This window comes from Sus scrofa, chromosome 1 (genome assembly GCF_000003025.6).
Source record: "Sus scrofa isolate TJ Tabasco breed Duroc chromosome 1, Sscrofa11.1, whole genome shotgun sequence".
In the NCBI taxonomy this organism is placed as follows: Eukaryota; Metazoa; Chordata; class Mammalia; order Artiodactyla; family Suidae; genus Sus; species Sus scrofa.
In genome coordinates, this window is record NC_010443.5 from 242943009 (window position 1) to 242968510 (window position 25502).

Genomic DNA, 25502 nt, shown 5'->3' on the forward strand with positions numbered 1-25502 from the left:
AAAAAAAAAAAATGTGCCCAACAACCAAAAAGAAATGTTATTTTAAAGAACTTAACAATCTTTTTTTCTAACCCAGTAGCCACCAAAATACATACTGTGCAATTGAAATTAGAAAATGACAACCATTTCAGCTAACTATTCTAATTAAGCTGAAATGGCATGACTTTGCTCTTGCGGTTTATGTAATTATTCTAGAACCCATTACAATAGCTTTTTCCAGCAAATATAATCGGCTCCATGTTGCAAAAATGGCCAATGAACTAGCAAAATATTTTTAAACAAAATAATGCTTTATGCTTTCAAAGATGAAAGCCACTTGGGATTCTAATACACTTCTCATAGATTATTCTGCATAGCAACTTGACAGCATTTCAATAGCCTTCAAAATAACCATCCTTGGAGTTCCTATTGTGGTACTCCAAGTTGACATAGTTTCTGTGAGGATGCCAGTTCAATCCCTGGCTCTCTCAGTGGGTTAAGGATCCTCTGTTGCTACAAGCTAAGGCGTAAGTTGCAGATGGGGCTCGGATCTGGCATTGCCATGGCTGTGGCATAGGCAGGCAGCTGAAGCTGTGATTCAACCCCTACCCTGGGGAACTTCTATATGCTGCAGGAGTGTGCTTAAACAAAAGAAAAAAAAAACCCACCCCTTTTAACCTTAAATTCTACTTCAAATAATATATCCTAGGTAATGATCAAAAATTTTATCAACTAAAATTATTATTGTCATCATATAAATTAGAAATGTCCAACAATATAATTTTTTAAACAATACTACAATCATAAGGTAAAATCTCAGAAAATAGTATTTTTAAAGAATTTTTCACGGAAAGGGAAATATTCGTGATATAACAGTATGTGGAAAAGTCAAGGCACTATGATTATTTCAAAACAAATAACTATTCCAAAATAAAAAGGAAGCAGCATTATATGTATATGTGTATGTTTCTGCATGTCTGTATTTGTGTGTACATATTTGTATGTACATGTACATGTGTCACATAGAAGAGATTGAAGATATGTAAAAGTTAACTTTTGTTACTTCTGAGTTGTAAGTTAACAGGTGAATAATTTTTGCTTTTTATTCTCTCATCTCGAATGTTTTATCATGAATGTGTATAATTTTAAAATCGGGAAAGAGCTAGACGTTTTGAGAGGAGTGGCAAAGGGACTCTTCAGAAAGATGGTCAAGTCCTTTAACAGTGTTCAGCATAGAAAGCAGAGCTAAAAGTACCACTGTGGCTCTTGAATTCCCTGTCTTCTCTAATCTGTACGGCATAGACTTGAACAGATAGCCCCTCACTCTATCCTACAGTTCCAAAATAAATTTTAAAAGAAAAAACTGCATGAAAAGCCAAGTCATAGGGAAACTATTCCAATTAAACCATTTCCTCCTGTAGACAAATGCTAATTGTGTTGACCTTGGCAGAGACGATTGAACTCCTCTGATTCACAAATCCAACAATAATTTTTTTTTCCCAGGGTTCTTATTATAAGGAGGATGAAACAGACTCACAGAAAACAAACTTATGGTTACCAAAAGAGAAAGGGGGGGGGATGTGGAGGGATAAATTCGGGCTATAGGATTAACAGACACACACTGCTATATGTGAAATAAACAACACGGATTTATAATACAGCACAGGGAACTATATTTCAATATCTTATAACTTATAATGGAAAAGAATCTGGAAGAGTGTGTGTGTGTGTATAACTGAATCACTTTTCTATACACCTGAAACTAACACAATATTATGAATCAACTCTATTTCAACAAACGCACGGGAGGCTTTAGCTATAAACCCTCATAGTTAACTTCTGTACCCATTTCTAAACTGTTGCATAATTTTTCGTGTTGTTCTACATGATATGAGGAGGCAGGAAAGGAATTGGCTGAGCTAACAAATTTGACCAATGTTTTATCAAAACATATATAGTCAAATTAGTAACACATATTTAGACTTCTCCCTTTCCTCATTTTTCCTTCCCCATTCCTTTCTCTTGTACCAGTTCTTTGGTGTGCATTAAATTGAACAATGCACAGATTTGAATTCTCAAAAGAGATAAACCTCTGCATTCCCTTTTCAGCAAAGACAAAATAAGGAAGTTATATTTAAATTCCTTTCATTCAAAAATATACTTGAGTAAACATATTCTTATAAATATAGAATAGTAAATAGTAACTTTTAAAGTAATGAATAAAAAGCATTAGAATTCAGTGAGGGTTTTTGGTTTGTTTGCCAAATAAAAGGAAAACTAAATTAACTTTCCCTTCTGAATAACTGCTCTCTTTTGAGTTAAAGAAAAAAACTGATCCAAATATGCCAAGATTAGACTGTCTATGAGCAACTAAAGTAGCCTGTCATCTAGAAGCTATTTATTATGGGCCATTCATTTGGGATCATACAGTTGCTCCATTATTACTTCCAATAAAAATTTAATTAAATACCAAGCAAATCTTACGCCGTTTAGGTCAGGTCTAAGGATTAGATAGCACTGGACAGAATATAAAGTGCCATGGTAAACAGTTAATTCATGTAACACTAATTAATTGCCATAAATTAAGTGTGATCTAAATGAAGCATGAATATTTTAAATGTAGCCTCAAAGGTCACAGTGTTTTATGGTTGTAAGAACTGATACCCTGAGACAAGCTTAATGTCAGCTTTTTCAAGAAATAGAAAATCCTTCTCAATTTTGAAAGTAATTTAAATGTACTTTATCTGTAAGGAGACTTCATTTGATTACATCAGTCCATTTCTACTTGCAGTCAGTATTTGTAAACTGGGGGCTGATCGTATTTTCAACTTTCAACAAATAATTTTTGGGGCAGCTACCATAACCTAAGCACTGATTAACGTGTTGAGGACATATTAGTGAACCAAATAGAGATTTATTTGCTCTCATTGTATTTATATTCTAGTGGGGGAAGTAAAGTAAATTACAGCATTTCTTAGAATACAGATGCTATGAGGTAAAAATGATATAAGAAAAAAACAGCGAGTTTGTGGAGGCAGACATGAAATTTTAATAGGAAGGGAGAGGCAGCCCTACGATGAGGGTTGACTAGCATTGGTGGTGACCTCAAAGCAGGACAGTGACCGTCTCAGGAAACTAGGTGCCCAGTGAACTAGGCCAGCTCCACCTGCTGACCAATGAAGAGCCTGGCTGGATAGTCTAAAAATTACTTGCAGTGCCCAGGCTCCCAACTTGAGTTCTGAGTCGAGAGGATAGACCTGAAGACAAAAATGCCAAAAGCAAGGCATGGCCAGAGCCTATAAGCAAATGGAGATATTTCTAGAAATCAGTACCAAGAACCAGAGGCGAAGCCTAGGAACATAGAAAAAGAGACCCCTAGCCTGGAATCTTCCATATGTCATATGCTGCAGGTGTGGCCCTAAAAAGACAAGAAAAAAAGAAAAAGGAGAAAGCCAGCACAGATCTTAGGAAATAAATGGAACCCAAATTTCTGAACCCCACAAGCACTCAAGCCACCAACCTTTGAGACAAAGATGTTTGGTACTTACTGCAGGGGTCAGCATTGGCTCTGGATACAGGAAGGAGAGGGAAAGCTGAGACCAGGAGCCTTGGCTGACTTCCAAGGCATAACCCAGGGTCATCCTCTGGTCAGAACACAAAAAGTGATGAGTCTGCTTTTGGTTGCTGTGCTCAGTGAAGAAAACCAGTCTGTTCCCTTTTGAATGGCATTCTCAGTGGACCAGAACAGTATGGACTCAAAAAAGACTCCTGGCCCAGAACTCTATAGGTTACTTTAATTATCAAGGGGAAAGTAGTTAAGTCATATGAGACTCAAGTGACCATTTTCTGAGGGTCCTCCTCTGCACCAGTGTTTAGAGGCTAGACTCAAAAGGATCATAACCAAGCTGCTTAGGACTAAATAGAAGGACTAAATGAAGACTGATGATTTCTGTAGCACTTTGAAGATTAACCAGTGTAAATTCATGGCACTTCAGTGGACTTATTTTCTGTAAAGCAGAGTTTGTCTACATCAGCACTATTGACATTTGGGGCCATTTCATTCTTTTCTTTGTAGGGAGAGGGGACATCCTACATTGTAGGATGAAGGATGCATAGTAACATCCCTAACCTTTGCCCACCAGATGGCAGCAGCGCCCGCTCCCCTGTTAGTGAATCAAAAAGGTCTCCAAACATTGCAAAATGTTCCCTGAAGACAAAATCCCCCTCAGTCAAAATCTACTGGTGTAAAGGTTTAAGAAAACAAGTATTTCAAAGGCTTTTTTAAAGAAAAGTTATATGAATATTTATATTAGGCAAGATTACACACCACAAAATCAGGCACAAGAAAAGTACAGAAATACTGTCTGAATATCAGAAATCTCTCCCAACAACCAATGAAGGACAGTTTCAAAGTTTTCTGATAAAAAATAAAATTCGCAATATATACAAATATCAAATCATTACATTGTACACCTGAAGCTAATGTTGTGTCAATCATACCTCAATTTAAAAAAGAAAAATACAGTGGTGTGTGTTTTGAAAATAATTTAAATTATTACATTATTATCAGACACAACTTAGAATAGATTTACAAGGAGATCCTGCTGAATAGCATTGAGAACTATGTCTAGATACTCATGTTGCAACAGAAGAAAGGGTGGGGGAAAAAATGTAATTGAAATGTGTACATGTAAGGATAACCTGACCCCCTTGCTGTCCAGTGGGAAAATAAAAAAAGAATATTTAAAAAAAATAATAAATAAATAAATAAAAAAGAATATCATAAAAGTGGTTAGGAAATGGTCATGCAGAGGGCAACTGCACCAGATCGGTATCTGCTAATTCACCAACAGGGCTGGCAGCTGCCTGGCGAGGAAACTTGAGGCTGGTCTGGGCAGAGGACCTAAATAGACATTTCTCCAGAGACGACACACAGATGGCCAAAAGGCACATGAAAAAGTGTTAAACATCACTAATTATCAGAGAAAAGCAAACCAAAACTATAGTAAGGTATCACTTCCAATCCAGTCAGAATGGCCATCATCAAAAAGTCCACAAATAATAAATTCTGGAGCGTATATGGAGAAAAAGCAACCTTCATACACTGCTGGTGGAAATGTAAATTAGTAAAACCACTGTGGAAAACAGTATGGAGGTTCCGTTAAAAAACAGTTACCAGGAGTTCCCGTCGTGGCGCAGTGGTTAACGAATCCGACTAGGAACCATGAGGTTGCGGGTTCGGTCCCTGCCCTTGCTCGGTGGGTTAACGATCCGGCGTTGCTGTGAGCTGTGGTGTAGGTTGCAGGCGCGGCTCGGATCCCGCGTTGCTGTGGCTCTGGCGTAGGCTGGTGGCTACAGCTCCGATTCAACCCCTGGCCTGGGAACCTCCATATGCCGCGGGAGCGGCCCAAGAAATAGCAACAACAACAACAAAAGACAAAAAAAAAAACAGTTACCGTAAGATCCTACCACCTCAATCCTGGGTGTATATAGGGAGAAGATTCTATTTGAAAAGATACAGGTACCCCAGTGTTCATTAAAGCGCTGTTTACAATAGCCAAGACATGGAAGAAATGTAAATGTCCATCAGCAGAGGAATGGATAAAGAAGATGTGGTGTATGTGTGTGTGTGTGTATATATACACACATATGGAATATGGAATATTATTCAGCCATAAAAAAGAATGAAATAATGCCGTTTGCAGCAATATGGAAAGACCTAGAGTTTATCATGCCAAATGAAGTCAGACAGAGAAAGACAAATACGTGATATTGCTTACATGTAGAATCTAAAAAAAAATACAAATTAACTTATTTCCAAAACAGAAATAGACCACAGACGTAGAAAACAAATGTATGATTACTAAAGGGAAAAGGTGAGGGGAGGGGTAAATTAGGAGATTAACATATACACACTACTACATGTAAAATAGATAACCAACAGGGAGATACTATATAGGATAGGGAACTATACTCAATATTTTGTAACAATATACAAAGGGAAAATAACCTGAAAAAAATATAGATATATAGATATGTATATGTATGTATAACTGAATTATTGTGCTGTACACCTGAAACTAACATTGTAAACTGACCATAAATTTTAAAAAATAAAGTCAAAAAAATACTGCAGCAAAAAAAAAAAAAATGGGTGGAGGGAAGAAAGCATGACTAGCAAAATGCTGATAATTACTGCAATTTAATATATGTGGGTTCACTACACTATACCATCTACCTTTGAGTATTTGAAAGTCACTGTAACAAAAACTGCGAAAAATTAATAATAAACTGACAACCGTTGCAACTTTTCAGAAAGAGAAATGGGGAAATTTCTCTGAAAGATGTGCATGTCTAGGTAAAACTGTAGCCAAAGGCATCATGATTTCCAAATACTTTTTGTGCTTCACAGATGTCCCCAGTAAGAAGTCTTGCAAACACACACACACACACACACACACACTATGGATCGTCACTCCCCAATTTAAAGTTCCCTTCTCATTCTTATGGCATTGAAAAATGGAGTATGCTTTGATTTCCAAATTATGACTTACAAGTTTTCTGACTCAGGAGACACTTAAAAACTTCTAGTTTTTAATTATCCTCTGTTTTCTACGTACCTAGCACTGTGTGAGATTTTGTGAAGTTTATTAAAAAGAGACATGGTCCCTACATTTTACATGCTAAGTGGTTTGATGTCAACCCTTATGTCCAATAGAATCAGGGATGTGAAACATCAAAAAAGTTAGAAAATTTGGACAAGTTCCTATGCTCTTTTATCCTCTTCTTCCATCAGTGTTCTGTGAAGTTTCTTCAGTAACTGATTCATTGATTCTGCAAATATCTATAAATGTTTGCTACGTGAACAAGTTTCATGCTAGATACTCAGAATACAATTTTAAGCAAAAATGGATGTGTTCTGTGCTCTTTTAGAGCTGGTATATTCTACAATTCTAATGTGAGAGATGGACATTACTGAAAAATCACACCAATGTAAAATTCCAAGTAGAATAAGGGGTTAAAAAAAAAGTAGTATAATGGTACCATATTAATCTAAAATAGGAGTGTTTTTTCCAAGTCCCCGTATGGATATATGACTGTTTCTCACTCTTAAGTGGGGGAAGATCTCTACCCACTCAGTGTTCTCAACAGACAGAAGAGGTGTGACTTGCTCACTCTTCAGAGTTTAAGATTGAGAGTAAGTTAGTATGCATAGCATTGAGTCCAGGCCCAAATGAGCAGATTTTTTTTTTTTTTCGCTTTTTAGGGCCGTACCCACAACATATGGAGGTTCCCAGGCTATGGGTCAAATCAAAACTGTAGCCACTGGCCTATGCCACAGCCACAGCCATGCCAGATCTGAGCCATGTCTGTGACGTACACCATAGGCCATGGCAACGCTGGATCCTTAACCCACTGAGCAAGGCTAGGGTTTGAACCTGCATCCTTGTGGATACTAGTCAGATTCATTTCTGCTGAGCCATGATGGGAACTCCCAAATGAATAGACTTTCTACCAGAGCTCCTCCACTTCATTGAACTGGCATCTCCACATACCCATCATAAAGACCCAGTGCACACAAAGCTATGGCACCCAGCATGCACTCTGCTCTCTGGAGCAGGCAGGTCTGCTCCTCTCAGATGCAAGACGCCAATGCCTATGCCTCGGCCACTCCTGGCCTGGATGTTGTCCAAGAGTACGTCTCTAAGTACATTTAGAAAAATGAGAGGGGAGAGGAGAACTTCCAGGCAAATTCCAAGAGCACATCTCATCCAGTGGAGTGACAGCAGCTCTATTTTCTAAGCAGTCTAAATCCTGGATCCAGAATCAGGGGGGACAGACAGTAGGAGAGAAAGGACATCTCCCTAGGTTTTCTCCCATGATCTCTGTCTTCTGAGGAGGAACTTGAGTTTTCCATGAGATAAAACTGTGTGTGAGAGACATTAGACAAACAGACATCCCTCATTGATTCTTCCTTCAGGTTGTCACTATGAATTTCTATCTTTTTTCACTGGGATCGTGTTTATTTTAGTGGAAAATTGAGAGATGCTTTATTACAGGCTGTCAGCAAAGTACAATTTTAAACTGGAAAATTATACATTTATAGTATAATATAGAATAACTAGCCTTTAGTTCTAAAGTCATTGGCTTTTTGAGGCTGATAGAAATGTGTTCCTTCCTTTGCTCACCCCACCAATCCCTGCTCATAATTACTCTGTGGTCTGGGTCTAGGCTTCCTAGTGAAGGCCTCCTGTGTGTAAAGCAACAGAATCCTCCACAGCAATGAGCAGCCTGGTTTATGCATTTTGATCAGTTCTTTGTTTGGGAGTCCTAAAGACAACCTGATATAAGCCCTATTATCATTTGCCAGTGCAGCAATTATCTGTGACTTAGAAGATCTTTTCATGCATATGTCCTGTTTATGTTACTGCTTCTCCTGCTGCATTCTTGGCTGAGTAAAAGGATACAGCACTGTACTGATTCCTTGGCAAAAACAAAGTCACAGAGTTTCACCTCCATATCCTAAATTACTAGTGATCAAAGATTCTAATTTGTCCAAAGATGTCCAGTCTGAGATAAGATGGATCCAGGTAAAACCCTGAGGTGAAAAAAAAAAAAAAGGGGGGGGGCTATGTAGCACCTTCCTCTTCTTTCATCCTTTGACTTGCCTGATGGATGTTTCATTCTTTTAGGCTACCAAGAAGAGGCATGTTTAAGGTACCTGAGTGATCTGTGTCATCATAGCAGGGATCACAGATATCAACAGATGCCATTCTCTGTCCTAATGCCAGGCTGCTAGCCTCTTGGTTCTTTCAGCATTCTAATGTCCCTTATCCCTCAGCGAAATTGAAATCCACAATAGCTTACCCTCTTCCATGCCAGAATGTACAGGTTTTGTGAGAAGTCCTTGGCAATTTGAGCCTCCCTCGCCGTTGCTGGTGCAGGTGCCTGTAGCTCTGATAACATGCTGGATATGGAATTTCTCTACAAGGTACTCAGGGCTCCTGAGCTACACCCTGAGAGGTGCAGGGCATACTTTAACTTCATTTCCAAAAATCATTCTTCGTATTTCTGTTGCCCTGCCCCTGGGGTTTGACAGCCAACCTGAGTCAGTGAGCATGTGATACTCTTTACGCCTCCAATCAGGGTTTCCTCTCCTCCTGGAGAGACATCCTCAGCCATTTTCCTCTTTCGAGGGTTCATTTTAGAAATTCACTGTTCTCATCCTCCAGACCATGGCTCTTTGTCTTCCCATCCAAGTCTTTTCAGAATTCTAAACAAAGTAGTAAGTGTCTCAAGCACATAGCTCTGACAAGTCAAAAGCACTTTTACACTTTCATGTCTGCTATAAATCCATTCAGAAAGGTGATCGACTCCCCTCAAGTAAGAAACACCACTGCAAGCAGAGCCAGAAGATAAATAAAACCAGCTAGGGAGGGTTACAGGAATGAAAAATACATCTGTTAAAATTTCAGAAAGATTATCTCATTTAAAGAATTTTAGACACCAATGTAGGACATATAGACAGTTTAAAAGCATCTCCTTCAAATCATACATGGCAGCACAGGAGGTCATAAACAGTGTTCCACCCAACTCTGAGAACAAAAGTGGCTCTTTATAGCTTCTGAGGCTTATAACATACACATGAGGAGGTCAGGATTAAGTAACAGAGGAATGGCTGGAGTTTCTTACAAAAGCCCTGTATGATCTGATGTTGTCTGTGAATCTCCACTGTAGGTTCCACTGTGCTTTGTTGGCATGGCTGTGCCAGGCAGGTGGGGTCCCCGGGCTGCCCTTCTGAAGCTAGATCAAATACACCAGAATGAAATGTTTGGAAAGCAAATGCTTGTTAAGCCATCAGGAGAAGCAGACATAATCCAGGGTAGGCGAAGAGGGGAAAGCAACTTTCAGCAGCAATATCACATGACAGTAATGTGGAAATTTGCCCATCACAGAATCACTGTGACCATGGACCTGGCATTTCAGACACCCATCTGAGAAGCCCAGAAAGCCTCTGTCTCCGAAAGAACTCACCCTAATTGGAAGCACTTCTGATAAGTAAAATGCCAGAGGAAAATGCTGGCATTTTTCCCTTTTCAAATCATAAATTACCCTAGGTTCCTGGAAAAGTGTGTTCAGACAGATTGACACCCCCATGGAAGAGCCAGAGACCTGGTCTTTGAGAATCTTACCTGAAGATGTAAAAAAATTTCCACCAGACTTCCAGAACCTGTGGGTGAAAATTGCCACGAATGATCGATGAATGCCTACTCTCTGAGGTGGGGGCCTATGAGTGTGAGTGGCCAAAGCTATTAAAAGAGCCAGTCCTCCTTGTGATAAAGTACATCCTGGCAAAGCCACAAAGAAGAAAATTATAGCAATCAATACAGGTCAGAATGGAAACCGGATGAAGCTTTCAGCCAAACTTGCTCTCACTTCTGCTCTAATGGATGGACGTTTGGGTGCTTAAATCAGCACAATTTGCAGATTCAAGACATTGAACATGGAAGTCAAAATTGGAGAGAAATTTACTTGAAACTATAGCAAGTCCTTGACATGTGCAAGGGTTAATGCTACTCTCATACTTGTCTGGTTCTCCCATAATTGAGCTGCATTTGAAAAGTCATCTTTATCTCTTCAAGTGACTCATTATATATCTTGCTCCGCACAGCCACTCTTGATATAGTTAATAGATAAGAGTCCACAGACCATTGATAGATGTGTGTATAGGCTTTGGAAGAATTCGTAGTGATACTTCCTGTAAGGAATTCTGCTTATTCATGTTCAAACTTATTGGGAGTAATCCTGTGGAATTTATTAGAGAGCAGATAAAACCCAGAAAGTATAGCCTACCCATTCAGTTTTGGCCAAACAGGCTACATCAGCACTCTAAGTAAATATTGCCTTCCACACCCCAGAATGTCCACATCCTAATCTCTGGGAACTGTGGATATGCCACATTATACGGCAACAGGGAATTTACAGGTATGGTTAGATAAAGGATTTTGTGATTACCCTGGATTAACCAGGTGGACACAGTGTAACCAGAGGGACGTTATGAGAGGAAAGCAAGAGGGTGAGGGGGACAGAAACATGACAGTGGCAGATCTATTGTGACATGATTGCTGGAGGGGATGGAGGTGGGCTCATGTCAAGGAATGAAGGTAAGAAGCTGAAAAAGGCAAGGAATGAATTCTACTCTGGAGCTTCCAGAAAGAACACAACCCTGCCAACACTTTGATTTTTAGCCCAGTAAAATCTATGTTGGATTTCTGGTCTCCAGAACTGTAGAAGGGTAAATTTGTGTTGGGTTAAGCCACTCCGAATATGGTAATTTGTGACAGAAGTAATAAAAAAAAACTGATACAGTCAACAACATCCAGCTGTAACATTCTTCCTTCTCATTTTCTGTTTCCAGCATCAAATGAAACATCGAATTCAATCAAGGTTTCTAGAATGATCTTTCCTTCTTTTGGGGACAGCTTCCTAACAACTTCATTCTCTCTCACCTGCCCTGATAACTCCTCCTCCGAGTATTTGCATTTTCAATAGGACCAAGGAGAAGATATTTTCTATAAAAGAGAACTGATATTGAGTAACTGCTTAATGCCAGGAACCCTAGTGGGTATTTTGCACATATTTCCTTTCATTTTTCCACTTCCTTTCTGAGGTATCATTCCCCCCAATCTTTTTGTGATAAGGGTACCAAAATTCAGAAATGGTCAATAGCTTACACTGTGAATGAGTCATCAAAGCTGGGACGGGAACCCAGCTCTACACGACTCCAAAGTTCAAATTCCTCCCATTGGAATGTGCCGCTTCTAATTTACTTGTATAGAACAATAAAATGCTACCAGCAGCACGACTGCTTCAATTTGGAAGAAACAGTGATTTGGGAAGCAGGCACCACTCCCTGGAAAAATAAAGGAGAGGGGACAGTTTGACTCTGGGGAGGACCTTTGGATAGGTTGTCATGGATTTTCAACTCTGTTTTTCAGTCAGGGTCAAAACCAACCCATGGTGTATGTCACCATTCCTAATTACCTTAAATCTCCTTATAGGGGTATTTGCTTTTGGGCTTTTTGCTACTGACATTTTTGTAAACGCCGGACAAGTGGTCACGGGGCACCTGACGCCGTACTTCCTGACGGTGTGCAAGCCCAACTACACCAGCGCAGACTGCCGGGCACACCACCAGTTCATAAACAATGGGAATATCTGTACCGGGGACCTGGAGGTGATTGAGAAGGCTCGGAGGTCCTTTCCCTCCAAACACGCTGCTCTGAGCATTTACTCTGCCTTGTATGCCACGGTGAGTAAGCCAGTCCTGCCATCTCCCAAGTAGAGCTTTGGCTGAGATGGGTCTCTCCACCATCCTCACCCCCATTCTTTCATTACAGTCACTTAGAGTGATTTTTAAAGTCATGTTACAGTATGTTTCTGCTCTATCATATTGTGCTGTTGCCCCCTCCCTTAACATCCCAATGTAAGACCTGCCCAAGATTGTGAATTCTGGGAAGATTGCTGATAATCATTTTATCACATCCTCCCATTTTACTGATGCAGACACTGAGGCCCAGAGAATAGCTAAGAACACATTCAGAGCTGAGAGTCAGCCTTCTGGCACCATATCTAGGTTTCTCTTGCTGCTCACTACAGCACTCTTTGCCAAAGTTTTACTTGGTTCCAGAACAGTGCACACTTCTCACACTTGTCTACAAATGTACAAATGTGCAGGTGTCGGCCTTGTGTGAACATCTGCCTGTGCAGTGCAGCAGATCCAGGATAAAGACGCAGCTTTGCTCTGCTCCTCCTAATGCTCTTCTCCATCACACTTTGCCAGGACGGATGGGCAATCCTACAAGACCCCCCCAACATCCAAAATTTACTTTTCACTGTTCTCTAGACCACACAGGTTTTAACTGCCACCCTCCCCCCAGTATAATATTTTAAATTTTTGGCTCTCATCACAGAGGAAGTCCAAAGCGTGTCTCACATCTTAAGATAGAAAAAACGATGATGCCCATCTTTTTCCCTGCTCTTTAATTGCATCCAATTTGCAAATGAACTCACTTCACCTTTTGTCTGGCCCCAGCTTCTCCTTAGAACCAAGAGTATAGTAGTCTCCATGCAAAACTTCCACTGCTGGATCTCATGCTTATTTACCTGTGGATGTGTGACTTTTGGTTGAAAACACTCCTTTTCCTTCTATTTATTTTATATACAGGGTATGACTGACTAGTGATTCTCAATGAAAGATGAGGGAACGAGAAGGCAGAGGGAAGCCCCCTTTCAAACTCTGCCTTCTTCTAAGAGGCCTCGTGTGCCCTTGCCCCTCCCCCAGGATGTGTGTTCCCATCCCCTCCGAGGACAGTCACTGCCCACTCCACTGAGTCTGCTTCTGACGGCAGAGTGCCACTGCCCCAAATACACTCGTTCAGGGTAGAAAAAAGGTGACTTGACTACAGGTCTGGCCTGTTTAGTAGAGTTTAAAAGAAATTGCTGAATATTCTCTTTAACACAATGGTTCTTTGTCCCATTTGCAAAATCAATTTATCAACCATAAATTTTCCAAAATAAGTCAAATTATTTACTTTTCTTTGGCCATGCCCACAGCATGTGGAAGTTCTCAGGCCAGAGATCAAAACAGAGCCATAGCAGTTGACAACCTAGATCCTCAACCTGCTAGGCCACCAGGAAACCCCCGCTATTTATTTTAGATCTACTTTTTAATGACTATGTGATGCAAGTAATTTCAGCTACCCCCACATTAAGGAAACATGAATATAATGAAAATAGAAGCCTTGATTTACAAAACCGATCAGTTGTAGCTTAGAGAGGTTTCTTGGCTTTACCACTTCTCCCCCAACCCCTGGGAAAAAAAAAAAAAAAAATCTATGACAGATTATTTTTTAAACAAAATCTTCTGAGGCATTTAGCATAGTTTCCCATTTTCAAAATATCCATCTGTCCTAGATTATCTAGAATCTAAGTTATAGGAAACAATGTGCTCTTGCACCTTTTTTCATATTTTTATCAGATTCAAGTCATTGTGTGAAACTGATTTTTACAAGACCATTTATTGTAAAAATAAATGTTACTCATAATAAACTACTGCCTCATCAAATGAGCTATAAATTTCTCTTTTGGGTAGAAAGTATAGTTCTCTTATTCCAAATAGATGCTGCTGTAGCACGTTTTCGAGGATTCAGATATAATCCAATTCAAATGGTGCCCCACAGGCAGACTATAATCAGATAAACCCTGATACAAAATTCCAATTGTATAAACTTTTCTGAGCCCCTGTTTTTTGTAAAGTACCTTCAGAGATTACTCAACCAGGATTTCCCAAGTACTAGTTAATATTGTGAAGAATACTAATCAAGCACAGGTCCATGTTTTGTTTTGTTTGTTGTGTTATTTAAGGGCCACAACCACAGCATGTGGAATTCCTGGGCCAAGGGTTGAATTAGGGCTGCAGCCGCTGGCTTACCCACAGCCACAACAAAATGGGTTCTAAGCCACATCTGTGACCTACGCACAGCTTGCAGCAATGCCAGATCCTTAACTCACTGAGAGAGGCCAGGGATCAAATCCACATCCTCATGGATTCTAGTCATGTTCTTAACCCACTGAGACACAACAGGAACTCCCTATGTCCTTAAGTTTGTAATATTATGGGAAAGATTTTATAAGGATGTAATAAAAAAAAACTAAATTTAAATACATCTAGTATAGATGTTAAGTAACATTTCCTACACAGGCGCAGAACAGTGTAATGATTTGCTCTAATTTATGTAACTGATCTAACCACAGTTTTGTAGGCTGTTACATGTATAACAAAGAAACTCCCATTTTCATGTATTCACACCATCACTGAAGGATCATTTTAGGAGTTAAGTTTCCACTGTAATACTTTAAAACACATCTATTTGAACTTACATGTGCTCGGACCATACAAATACACTATAGACTGTAATATAAGTATTGGCATACTATTTTTCTGGGTTGCAAGTTCATTTATCACTTTTGTTAAGAAATGGTGGATCAACAGTGCCCTCTAGTGGTTTTTTGTAGCCATTACCAAAGGTTATGTGACAAAGTGTTTATTTGTTTGAAAGAAGCACATCTTACTAACGCTAAGCCACCAGGGACATATATGGTAACTGAGCTTATGAAATACTCAAGAGTCGTATGCAGCACCTCACAGTGGAATAAGAACACCCTACATCGCTGATGTCATAAATTGCATCATCTTTTACCCAATATCAGGTCTTCCCAACTTTTTGCACATTGTGACACTTGTAGAAATTTTTAATATTTTAAAACATGCCAAATAATAAATGTTGGAGAGGGTGTGGAGAAAGGGGAACCCTCCTGCACTATCGGTAGGAATGTGAGTTGGTACAGCCACTCTGGCAGAGTAGGGAGGTCCCTCAAAAAGCTAAAAATAGAGTTGCCATATGAGCCAGCAATCCCACTCCTGGGCATATATCCAGACAAAACTATAATTAAAAAAGATAAATGCACTTCCGTTTTAAGTGCTGCATTTACAATAGCAAAGACATGGAAGCAACCTATGTCTATCAATAGAGGAATAGATAAAGATGTGGTGTGTATACACACACACACACACACACAATGGAACACTGCTCAGCCATAAAAAAATAATGCCGTTTGCAGCAACATGGATGGACCTAGAGATTAGCATACTAAGTGAAGTATGTCAGACAAAGACAAATATCATGATACCACTTACATGTGGAATCTAAAATATGACATAAATGAACTTATCTAGGAAACAGAAACAGACTCACAGACAGAACAGACTCGTGGTTGCCAAGGGGAAGGTGGTAGGGAGGGATGGGAGTGGGAGTTGGGGTTAGCAGATGCAAACTATTATATATAGAATGGTTAACAACAAGAACCAGTTGTATAGCACAGGGAGCTATATTCAATATCCTGTGATAAACCATAATGGAAAAGAATATTAAAAAAGAACATATAGGTGTTTCCATCGTGGTGCAGTGGGTTAAGAATCTGACTGCAGTGGCTCAGGTTGCTGCTGAAGAATCCCACCCTGGCAGTGGGTTAAAGGATCCAGTGTTGCCACAGCTGCAGCATAGGTTGGCAGCTGCAGCTTAGATTCAGTCCCTGAGCTAGGAACATCCATACACCGTGAGTAGCCATTAAAAAAAAAATGTATGTATGTGTATGTGTAATGAATCACTTTGCTGTACAGCACAAATTACAGCACAACCTTGTAATCAATTATACTTCAGTTTAAAAAAAAATGGACGAGTTCCCACTGTGGTACAGCAGGTTAAGGATCTTGCATTGCTGCAGCTGAGGCTTGGATTCAGTCCCTGGCCTGGGAACTTCTGTTTGCCTTAGGTGCTGCTAAAACAAAACAAAACAACAACAAACGAACAAACCAAAAAAAAAACATACTGGAGTAAATGAATGGACAGAGTTTATCACAGCTATCCCAAGGAAAGTGAAAAAAAAAAATCAATTCCCCAGCACAGCTGAAATCTATTTCTGTGACATGCTGATTTAGAAGTTCTGATTCAGTCATTCGGCTAATCAGTCAACACTTTGATATTCATTGAAAGTGTGAAGACTCACAAGGACTACGGGGGACACAAAAAGTGGAGTGTATTGCCACTCAGCTATCTGATCTTCTCCATAGAATTCATTCTCATATAAAATTTGGCATCTAAGATTCTTATATGGGTTTCCTAACAGCCCACATGTTTCTTTAGTTTGTTGCATAAAAACTGCATGTGTCTGAACCTGCACAATAATCAGGTTCATTCCTGTGCCTGTAATTTCTGTTCCCATGCCCACCAGATATAAAACACCAAGACCAATGTACATTCGTTCATCCTTCTTGCCTTGGTGTGGGCTCATCCGCATGTTCTGGTGTATGTACGTGCATGTTTGGATATGCACCGTATGCAGAGGCTGCCAGTCACTCCCCGGTCTCTGTCCTAAACTAGATGTACATCACAAGCACAATCAAGACCAAGAGCAGTCGACTGGCCAAACCGGTGCTGTGCCTCGGGACCCTCTGCACCGCCTTCCTGACGGGCCTCAACCGGGTCTCTGAGTATCGGAACCACTGCTCTGACGTGATCGCGGGCTTTATCCTGGGCACTGCTGTTGCCCTGTTTCTGGTAGGTCAACTTCCCTCTACTTTTTTTTTTTTTTCTTCCTCTGGTGCCCTCTGAAAGGCGGCCCAAGATCCTGGCGAGTCAGGCTCCCCAGACTCTGAGGTCTGAAGTCCAACCTCTTCTGGCCCCAATCTTGTGATCTACAGTGATTCTCCAACTATTATGCGTCTTTTCTTTCTTTCAGAAATAGGATTGCATATTCCCTCTGCCGGTCAAGGATAGCATTGCTCCAGGATGGACAGCTTGTTCCATTTCCTTCAATCCTGGGCTTAGAGCTGGGCAGACTAATAATTTGGTGTCCCTTCAAACCACTGTTCTTTGAATGTTTATTCAGAATGTACTGGGATCCTAAGCTAAGTGTTGCTTGGTGGGGAGCAGAAAACAAAGTGCTGATGAACTGACGAAAGCAGGCAGCTCCTTCTCCAGCATTTCAACAAACTCAGCTCTGGCCCCGACTTGCACATCCCACTCAGAATTATGAAAACCCTCAGCTAACCATACCCATATATTTTTTTGGACACACCCACGGCATGCGGAATTTCCCAGGCCAGGGATGGAACCCATGCCACTGCAATGCTCACATCCATGCTTTTCAGGAGGCCTCTGTTATCTGATGCCTATTTCCACTACAAGTGGCTTTTCAACCACATATAATACTCTTCCTGGATAAGTGTTTTCTTTCTTTCTTTCTTTGACCATGCCCATGGCATGCAGAATTTCAGGGCTGGGGTAGCTGCAACCCGAGCCACAGCAGTGACAGTGCTTGATCCTTTACCCACTGTGCCACCAGGGAACTCCTTAATTTTTTTTTAATTTTTAGATTTGAGGTATGATAGGCTTATAATAAATAGCACATGTAGTGTATAGTTTGATCAGTTTTGACCTATAGTTATATCCTTCTCTCTCACCCTTCCCTTCCTCTCATGCCTAAGCAAACCTGATACTCTGTATTAGTTTACCCTAAGATTTAATATTCATAGATTCATACAGTATGTGTTTTTTCTCCTGGCATCCTTCACCCAGCATAGTTGATATTCATCCATGCTGTAAGCATCTATCAGTAATTCCTTTTTCTTGCTATGTAGGATTCCATTGCATGGGCATATCATGGAGGTGCAGTTTTAAAAATTGTCTTCAAGGATTTAAAAACATGCCCAGAAACATTTATAGTAAGTCACTGAGCCTGGAGATTCACATGCTGTGCATGAAATTAACCTCCTGTTAGCATTCAACAAGCCTCCCCTAGGAGACAGAGGCCACCACATGTCCTTCTTCCCATTCTGCCCTTCTGGTCCAAAGTACCCATTAAGACTAATATGACACATAGATGGGTTTCACAGGCCTATGACCTAACTCCTCCTTGTCCTGTCCCTCCCATACAGGGATTTTATATGTATGTCCTCCCTAACATACAAAATACACATATTCTTCTCCCAACTTCTAATGCAGTTTTCTGGTGCTTTTACCTGCTAAGATGTGTACAGAAAATGCTCATATTTACTCAGAACACTAAATGGCAAGCTCCATTCTGATTCAAAACTATTTTTAATGGATCTGGTCTTTCTGAAGTGAAAGATGAGGGACTTAAATGCAAGTTTTCTGAGGGAAGCAGCAGGAAAAGTGGTGCTGAGATAATACCCCTGAGATGTTGATACCTCAGAGGCTATTTCCCTAGGATTGCTTTCTGCAAGGGGGAAGGGAATACAGATGACTTCACAAAAAGAGGATTTGCAAAGAGAAGGCTTGTTTGTGATGCAAAGAAAAGCCAAACACTTTTTCTGTCCATGAGTCCTGGATCCAGCCATCCTTAGCTCCAGAGAAAAGATAGTGCTGACTGTCCCAAGCAATCTCATGGGGTTCCGATGGGATGAAATGTGAAAACTTGGTGTTTGCTAAGTCCCTGTATTCAAATTCTGATTTCATCTTAAACCTGTGTTCTCTCTGTAACTTGCAGCCCTGCTTCCTACCACGCAGTTACGTTTGTTCTTGCATTGCCTTCCCAATTGTTAGCAAATGTCAAAATTAGTTTTCCACAAGTGATCTTTAGGCAAGACCCAAACTGGCTATTGAACTGCTCGGGCAGGAGGCAGACCACACTGTCTCCATGTGCCCACCACACACATACGCAAACACACACACACACACACGCACACTTGCTCCCCAGGCTGGGAAATGAGAGGGGAAGGCTGTTGTAGAAGAGGATGGAACCATTCTAAGGCAGAGGCTTGAGGAGACAGAAGAACAGAAGATTCTGAGAGCAGGAGCAAATTTACAGCCTACGCTCATTATAGTTTTGTGTTTTTATGAGGACGAAAGTGGGAGAAAGGAGGAGGAAACTAATTGAGCAAGTTCTCCGTGTCCTGCACTTGATAGACACCAAATCACGTGCTCCCAGGACACCTCTAACAATTTTCTTTTTACTGAAGTAACAGAGGTTTATGATAATATTTAAGTTTCTCATGTACGTTATAAGGAGACTTCTATATACAGGGTGCTCATCGCCAAAAGTCTGCTTTCTATCTGTCACCATACAATAGGCCCCCCTTAACCTATTTTACCCTACTCCCCCTCCCGCCCCCCGTAACCAATCTGTTCTGTTTCTTTTGTTCGTTTATCTTGCCCTAACAGTGTTCTTATCCTCATTTTATTGAGGAGGGAAATGAGGCTCAAATATAAGTAACTGGCCCAATGGCCACTCAACCAGCAAGCCATGAATCTGACCTGGGTCTCCCCACCCCCAGAGTTCTTTCTTCCACTTCTCCCGTTTCCCGAATGGAGGAAGTTTAAGCAGAGCTGGAGAGTGAGATGGAGGAAACCCAGGTAGAGAATATTCATGTAAATGTTCTGCAAGGCTTGAGGAGCTACGGGAACAATTCGAAGGCACTGGATATAGAAACAAAGATGCAGAACAATGGACGAGAGTATGGAAAGAGACAGAAGATAGTGAGAACAGTCAGGTATGATAGGGCCTCAGTAGGAAATAAAGAGAGGTAGGTAGTAATTTAGAGGGAACTTTTTTTTTAATGGAAGCAATTAAAGTGCCATTCAAAAGTGCATTATTTAAGCAAAGAGTCATATAATTTCACGGTGATCTTAGGTAAGAGTTCAAGGCCAGCTAACACTGAACTTTTTCTATACATTTGGCATTTGTTAAGAGGCAAACATACTCTAGTGGCGTGATTTAGAGGCTACAGAGTTTAAACCTATGTAATCTTGGGCAAGTTATCTAAATTCTCTGTGCCTCCTTATCTAAGTTGGAGATAATCGTACTTCCGTTATAAGATTGCAGAGTGGGATAAATGAAATAAGGTAAAGTCCTTAAGACAATGCCAAACATTTGTGTGGCCCTGATTACAATAAGCTGTATTATGAGGTGGTTTACATTCATTGTTTCTTTTAATCAGTATAAACCCTTGAGATCAGTATTATTCCTGTTTTACAGGTAAGGAAAGAAGTTCTGTGGGGGTAGATTAATCACCAGAAGGCCAGTGATACTCAAACAGATGTTTCCTCAGCACCTAGAATGTGCTCAGCAGACGTGCTGGACCATGTCCCAGGTCTTTCCCTGCTCACTGGCTCAAAGGGTAAAAGTCACTATGCAGGGAAAGGCCTGCCACCCTCACAGGTGGCCAGGCATTGATGACTGCAATCTGATTCGGCATTTTTTTTCCCTCCTCCCCCACAGGGAATGTGTGTGGTCCATAACTTTAAAGGAACTCAAGGATCTCCTTCCAAACCGAAACCCGAGGACCCCCGTGGAGTACCTCTCATGGCTTTCCCAAGGATAGAAAGCCCTCTGGAAACCTTAAGTGCACAGGTATAGTAAAGGGGTTTTGGCAAACCAAACCTAGAGGCTCAAAGCCTGTTATCTTGGAGTTCAGCTAATACATTCCTCTGCTGGAAGCAGAACACAACTAAATCCACCCAGCACCAATAACATTCTGACATAAAGTCCCTCAAGAACATCCCGGCTTCCCTCAATTAATCCTGTATTCATTCTGGGGCTTGGCTGTCGTGACACCTCAGAAAGTCCTTAGTAATGTCTAACTTAAACCCCAACTACCTCAGGATACCTTCAACTGCCAACTAATACCACATTTGGGAAATTTAGACCAATCTTGTGGGAGGCCACTTTGATTTAGTAACTAGGACATTTGGAAAGAAAGGTTTTGATACATCCAGTGACAAATGTAAACTGGAAGCACATTAAAAAAGAGTAAGTATCCTTGTAGATCTATTTTGCTAACAACCCAAAATTCAGTGCAACAGTACCTACTGATCACTCATTTATATACCAGGACTTGGCTTCATGACAGAGATGAAGAAAATAACTAGCTACACAGTCCTTGTCCTCAAGGAACTCACAGTTAAGGAAAGGTATACATAAATAAGTAATCCTAATATGGTATGTGAATCAGATGCACAAATTTCTTGGTGAATACAAATCAATAAAAAATTTACTCTAAGACAAAGAAAGCCATGGAGACTTGCCAACTGAAACAAGCCCTGAAAGATGATAGCAAGCACTGACTTTTGCCTGGAACAACTGCTAGGTGCTTTACTAATATATTTTTAGTTGAACAAACACCTTATTGAATTGATACTGTAATTCCCATTTCACAGGTGGAGATAGGAATAGGACTGAACAAGCAATGTTCAATTACTTGCTCAAGGCCCAGAGCTAGTAAGTGGAAAAGCTGGGATGACAAGTTCTTTGAGCAGACAAAGAGGGTTAACTTGTAATCACAGAGGGGTTTTATATCATCATGCCACCTTTTTTTTTTTTTCTGTCTTTTTAGGGCCACACGTGCACCTGCAACATATGGAAGTTCCCAGGCTAGGGGTCCAATTGGAGTAGCAGCTGCCTACGCCACAGCCACAGCAATGCCAGATCCAAGCCACATCTGCAACCTACACCACAGGTTGTGGCAACACTGGATCATTAACCCACTGATTGAGGCCAGGGATCGATCCTGCATCCTCATGGATACTAGTTGGGTTCATTACTGCTGAGCCACAATGGAAACTCCATCATGCCACTTTTTTTGGGTAACTGAATCCTGCAAAAATATTTTTAACAATCTGTTTATCTTGAATTCTTTTTGTATTTGGCACTTCCTTATTAAATCATTTCTATAGAGTGCAAGAGAAAAGCAAATCACCCCCTACTGGAATTATCATGTATTTCATATTAGTATAAAATATTGTACTATTTAAAGGTTAACTATCATACATTTGAGATCATTAAATGTGAAAAGAAATGGGATGATTTATTTTATTAATGAATCAGGAAAAAAAAAAGCTATTACTATCTTGAGAAAAATGTTTAAGTCTCTCCTTTAAACCCAGTACCAAGGGTTTTATTTATTTTCCCTCTACTGGTATTAAGGTAAAAATTGATTTGGCCTAATTAGAAATAACACACTGAAAAATGTATTTCTAGTTTATTTATATACAGCCAGTTAATGCAGGTTGAATGACGAATGAGCCAAATAATGAAACCTTGAATGAAATGGCAAAATAGACTCCCTCAGGTTTTTTTTTCCCCTAATTATGTTCTTGTACCCAGTGAAGTCAAAGTGATTCCTTCTATTTTTGAGATGAAGCAACTAAGGACAAAGGTGAATTTTAAAGCAAACCAAATGTTTGCCAAGTTACACAAACATGTCAGTCTGTCTTTGTAAACACTGTCCGCTGTGCCCTAAAAGTCCTGGTCTAAGGACTCTTTCCACAAGCACACCTGCATCCTTCAACCCGTCACTGCTCAAGCATCACCTTCTGTCTGAAGCCTTCTCTAGACTTCTCTCTTTTCCCTGAGGACCAGTAATAGTTGACCAGGCAAAGAGATATCCAGGTCATGTTTTGGGAGATTTCGCTTACATTGAAAAATATAGTGCCAAACACGGTTTCAAAATCTGCTATTCACAATATGGATTAAAAGTTCCTTAAAAATATGTATTAACTTATTGTTCCCTACAGGCAATAGCTGAATGTTTCAAATCTGTCCATGTATCTTTATTTCCACATACATCACTTTCTGGATACAATTTAAGGCCTTTCGTGAATACCAGGCTGGGCCAAAGGATGCTCAGAGCCCCTCCTGTGATTGCCCTTTGTAATTAATGTCAAGAATCCCCTCATATCCTCCCCCAAGGACATAGATCTTTGAGGGTCTGAACCCTATGAACCATGGTGTTCTTACTCTCCATATTTCCTGGCATTCACTGGGTGTGAAATCAATGTTTAATGGACAGACACAAATCAGAACCAAAACCTGAACTAGACCCTTTACTCAAAACCAAGAACCTAAAATTGGACAATCATTAATATCTCAATGTCCATAGTAAATAGAGGTTTATGAAAAGTGATGAACAGGACTTCTGCAGGCTAGTCAAAAAATGAAGTTACAGGAAGCTGGATGCAATGTACTGCCTCCCACACTAGTTTCAAGATTCAAGTAACCAAGCATCTGCTTTCCACATGGGCCATTAGGAGGCTATATACCCTTTATTTGTTGGTCAAGAAGAGAAAATGAGTATTGCAAGCCATCGCATTCAATCCTTATAATAATCCTGCAATTGCTATTATTCTATTTTATAGATGAAGAAAGGCACAGAGTCTAATTAACCTGCCTAAGATCACCTGGTCAAGATTAAAACACTGTTCCATCTAATTCCAAAGGCCCTGCTTATTCTTCTACACTCCACGGCCTGACATTTAAGGAAAATTCCATCTTGAAATCTATGACTTTCAGTATTAAATCTGGAACATACTGCAGGGGATAGGGTGTTTGAACTGAGCTGCAGAGAACTGGCAGAGTTTAAACTGAGCTATAGCTCCAAAATAAATATGTCGCATGTTTTCCTTGGTGGGCAAGAGCTTCCTGGGCTCTCCAACAACTGAGATTTCTGTTAGGAGCTTCTCCCTTGTAATTTCCAGGATAGAACCATCTTCTTTTGGGAGCTGAGAGCAGTTAGGAACCTCTCTCTAGAGCACAGTTTCTCCCATGCAAATCCATCCCACTGTTGAAAGTAGGTTCAAGTCTGCCTGGATGAGAGGGAACCCCCTCCCCCTCCTTCCTTCCTCCTGAAACATCTTTCTCCTTTGCCATAGGAACCCCCAGAGCTGCAGGGTCCTTTCCTCCTCTCTAAAAGATCAACTCAAATCTGCACATTTGGCTTCTGTGACTGAGAAAGTACATTTTCTAAAATCCTTCCCAAGTAGTAAAGAGAAACCAAGAAGTAAATAATTACAGAATCCACACAAAACCAAGGGTCAACTTTCCAGAGCACTATCCTGTGACAGTTCCTGTGCTCCTACGGAAAACAGCCCCTAGCTATCCTTGCCCTGCACCCCTATTTCCACATTCACCTGATAATCAAGCTTAGCCTGGAGCCACCATGTCCTTGTTGAACACAGTTTCTATGAATAAAAATGAAATTAGAGGTGAAACAATGTGTTAACTCAACCTGTGTGTGGTATAAAATCTCCCTATGTCTCCAGATGGGGAGAAAAAATATATTTTTTTCTTTAACAACAGCAGCAACAAAGGATGCAGTCTATCCTGAGGCTCAGCTATCTATAACCTTATTCTACAAGTTTTTGATTCAGCCATTCTGGAGTGAAAAATCATGTATGAAAATATTCCCAGGGGAATTATAATGCTCCCTCACCTAATTTAGAACAGGTGATATTATAGACTTCATATTATAAATACATTAAAAAAAAAAGACTTGGAGAGTTAAAGAAATCTGCCCAAAGTCATCCGGTTAGTTATCTTAGGCTGTTGAATTACTTCATCTTTGTCCCTCACTCTTAAATAGAATCTTACAAGTGACCAAAGTATTGACCAAAAATTTTAAAAAAGAAAGCATATTATAGGAGTTCCCACTGTGGCTCAGTGGGTTAAGAACTCCACTGCAGCACTTGGGTTGCTGCAGAGGCATGAGTTCTATACCCAACTCAACATAGTGGGTTAAATGATCTAGCATTGCCAATGCTGTGTCTCAGATCTAATCCCTGGCAGGTAAACTTCCATATGCCACAGGTACAGCCACTCAAAAAAAGAAAATTTTTTAAAAAGTTAAAAGAAAGTATATTATAGAAGTAAAAACATGAAAGGAAATTTATGTTTCATATTATGGCAAAAAATGCAGAAACCTCAGTTTTCACAAACATAATCGATCAAAAATTGATCTTGAAAAATATACAACACTGTTTCTAAAATTTCTAGTTGAACTCAAGAACCTAAATTTCTAATGTCCTAAAAACAAACAGGAATAAGCAAATCTATAGTAATAAATTAGATCTGAAGCCATTGTTTCTTAAGGACTCAATGGACTCAAA

At 40.1% G+C, this 25502-nt stretch overlaps 1 protein-coding gene across 5 annotated transcripts in view; it reads left to right on the plus strand.

The window, feature by feature from the left end:
* Positions 1 to 25502, plus strand: part of PLPPR1 (phospholipid phosphatase related 1) — a 288102-nt gene that overhangs the window by 260488 nt on the left and 2112 nt on the right. For 4 of the 5 annotated variants that reach the window (XM_021066742.1, XM_013993715.2, XM_021066759.1 and 1 more), the window contains exons 5-7: positions 12042 to 12292; positions 16983 to 17159; positions 20842 to 20973. In XM_021066742.1, the coding sequence (XP_020922401.1) occupies positions 12042 to 12292; positions 16983 to 17159; positions 20842 to 20973 (560 nt within the window). The remainder of the gene's footprint in view (positions 1 to 12041; positions 12293 to 16982; positions 17160 to 20841; positions 20974 to 25502) is intronic. The other variant, XM_021066769.1, reaches the window with a different exon arrangement.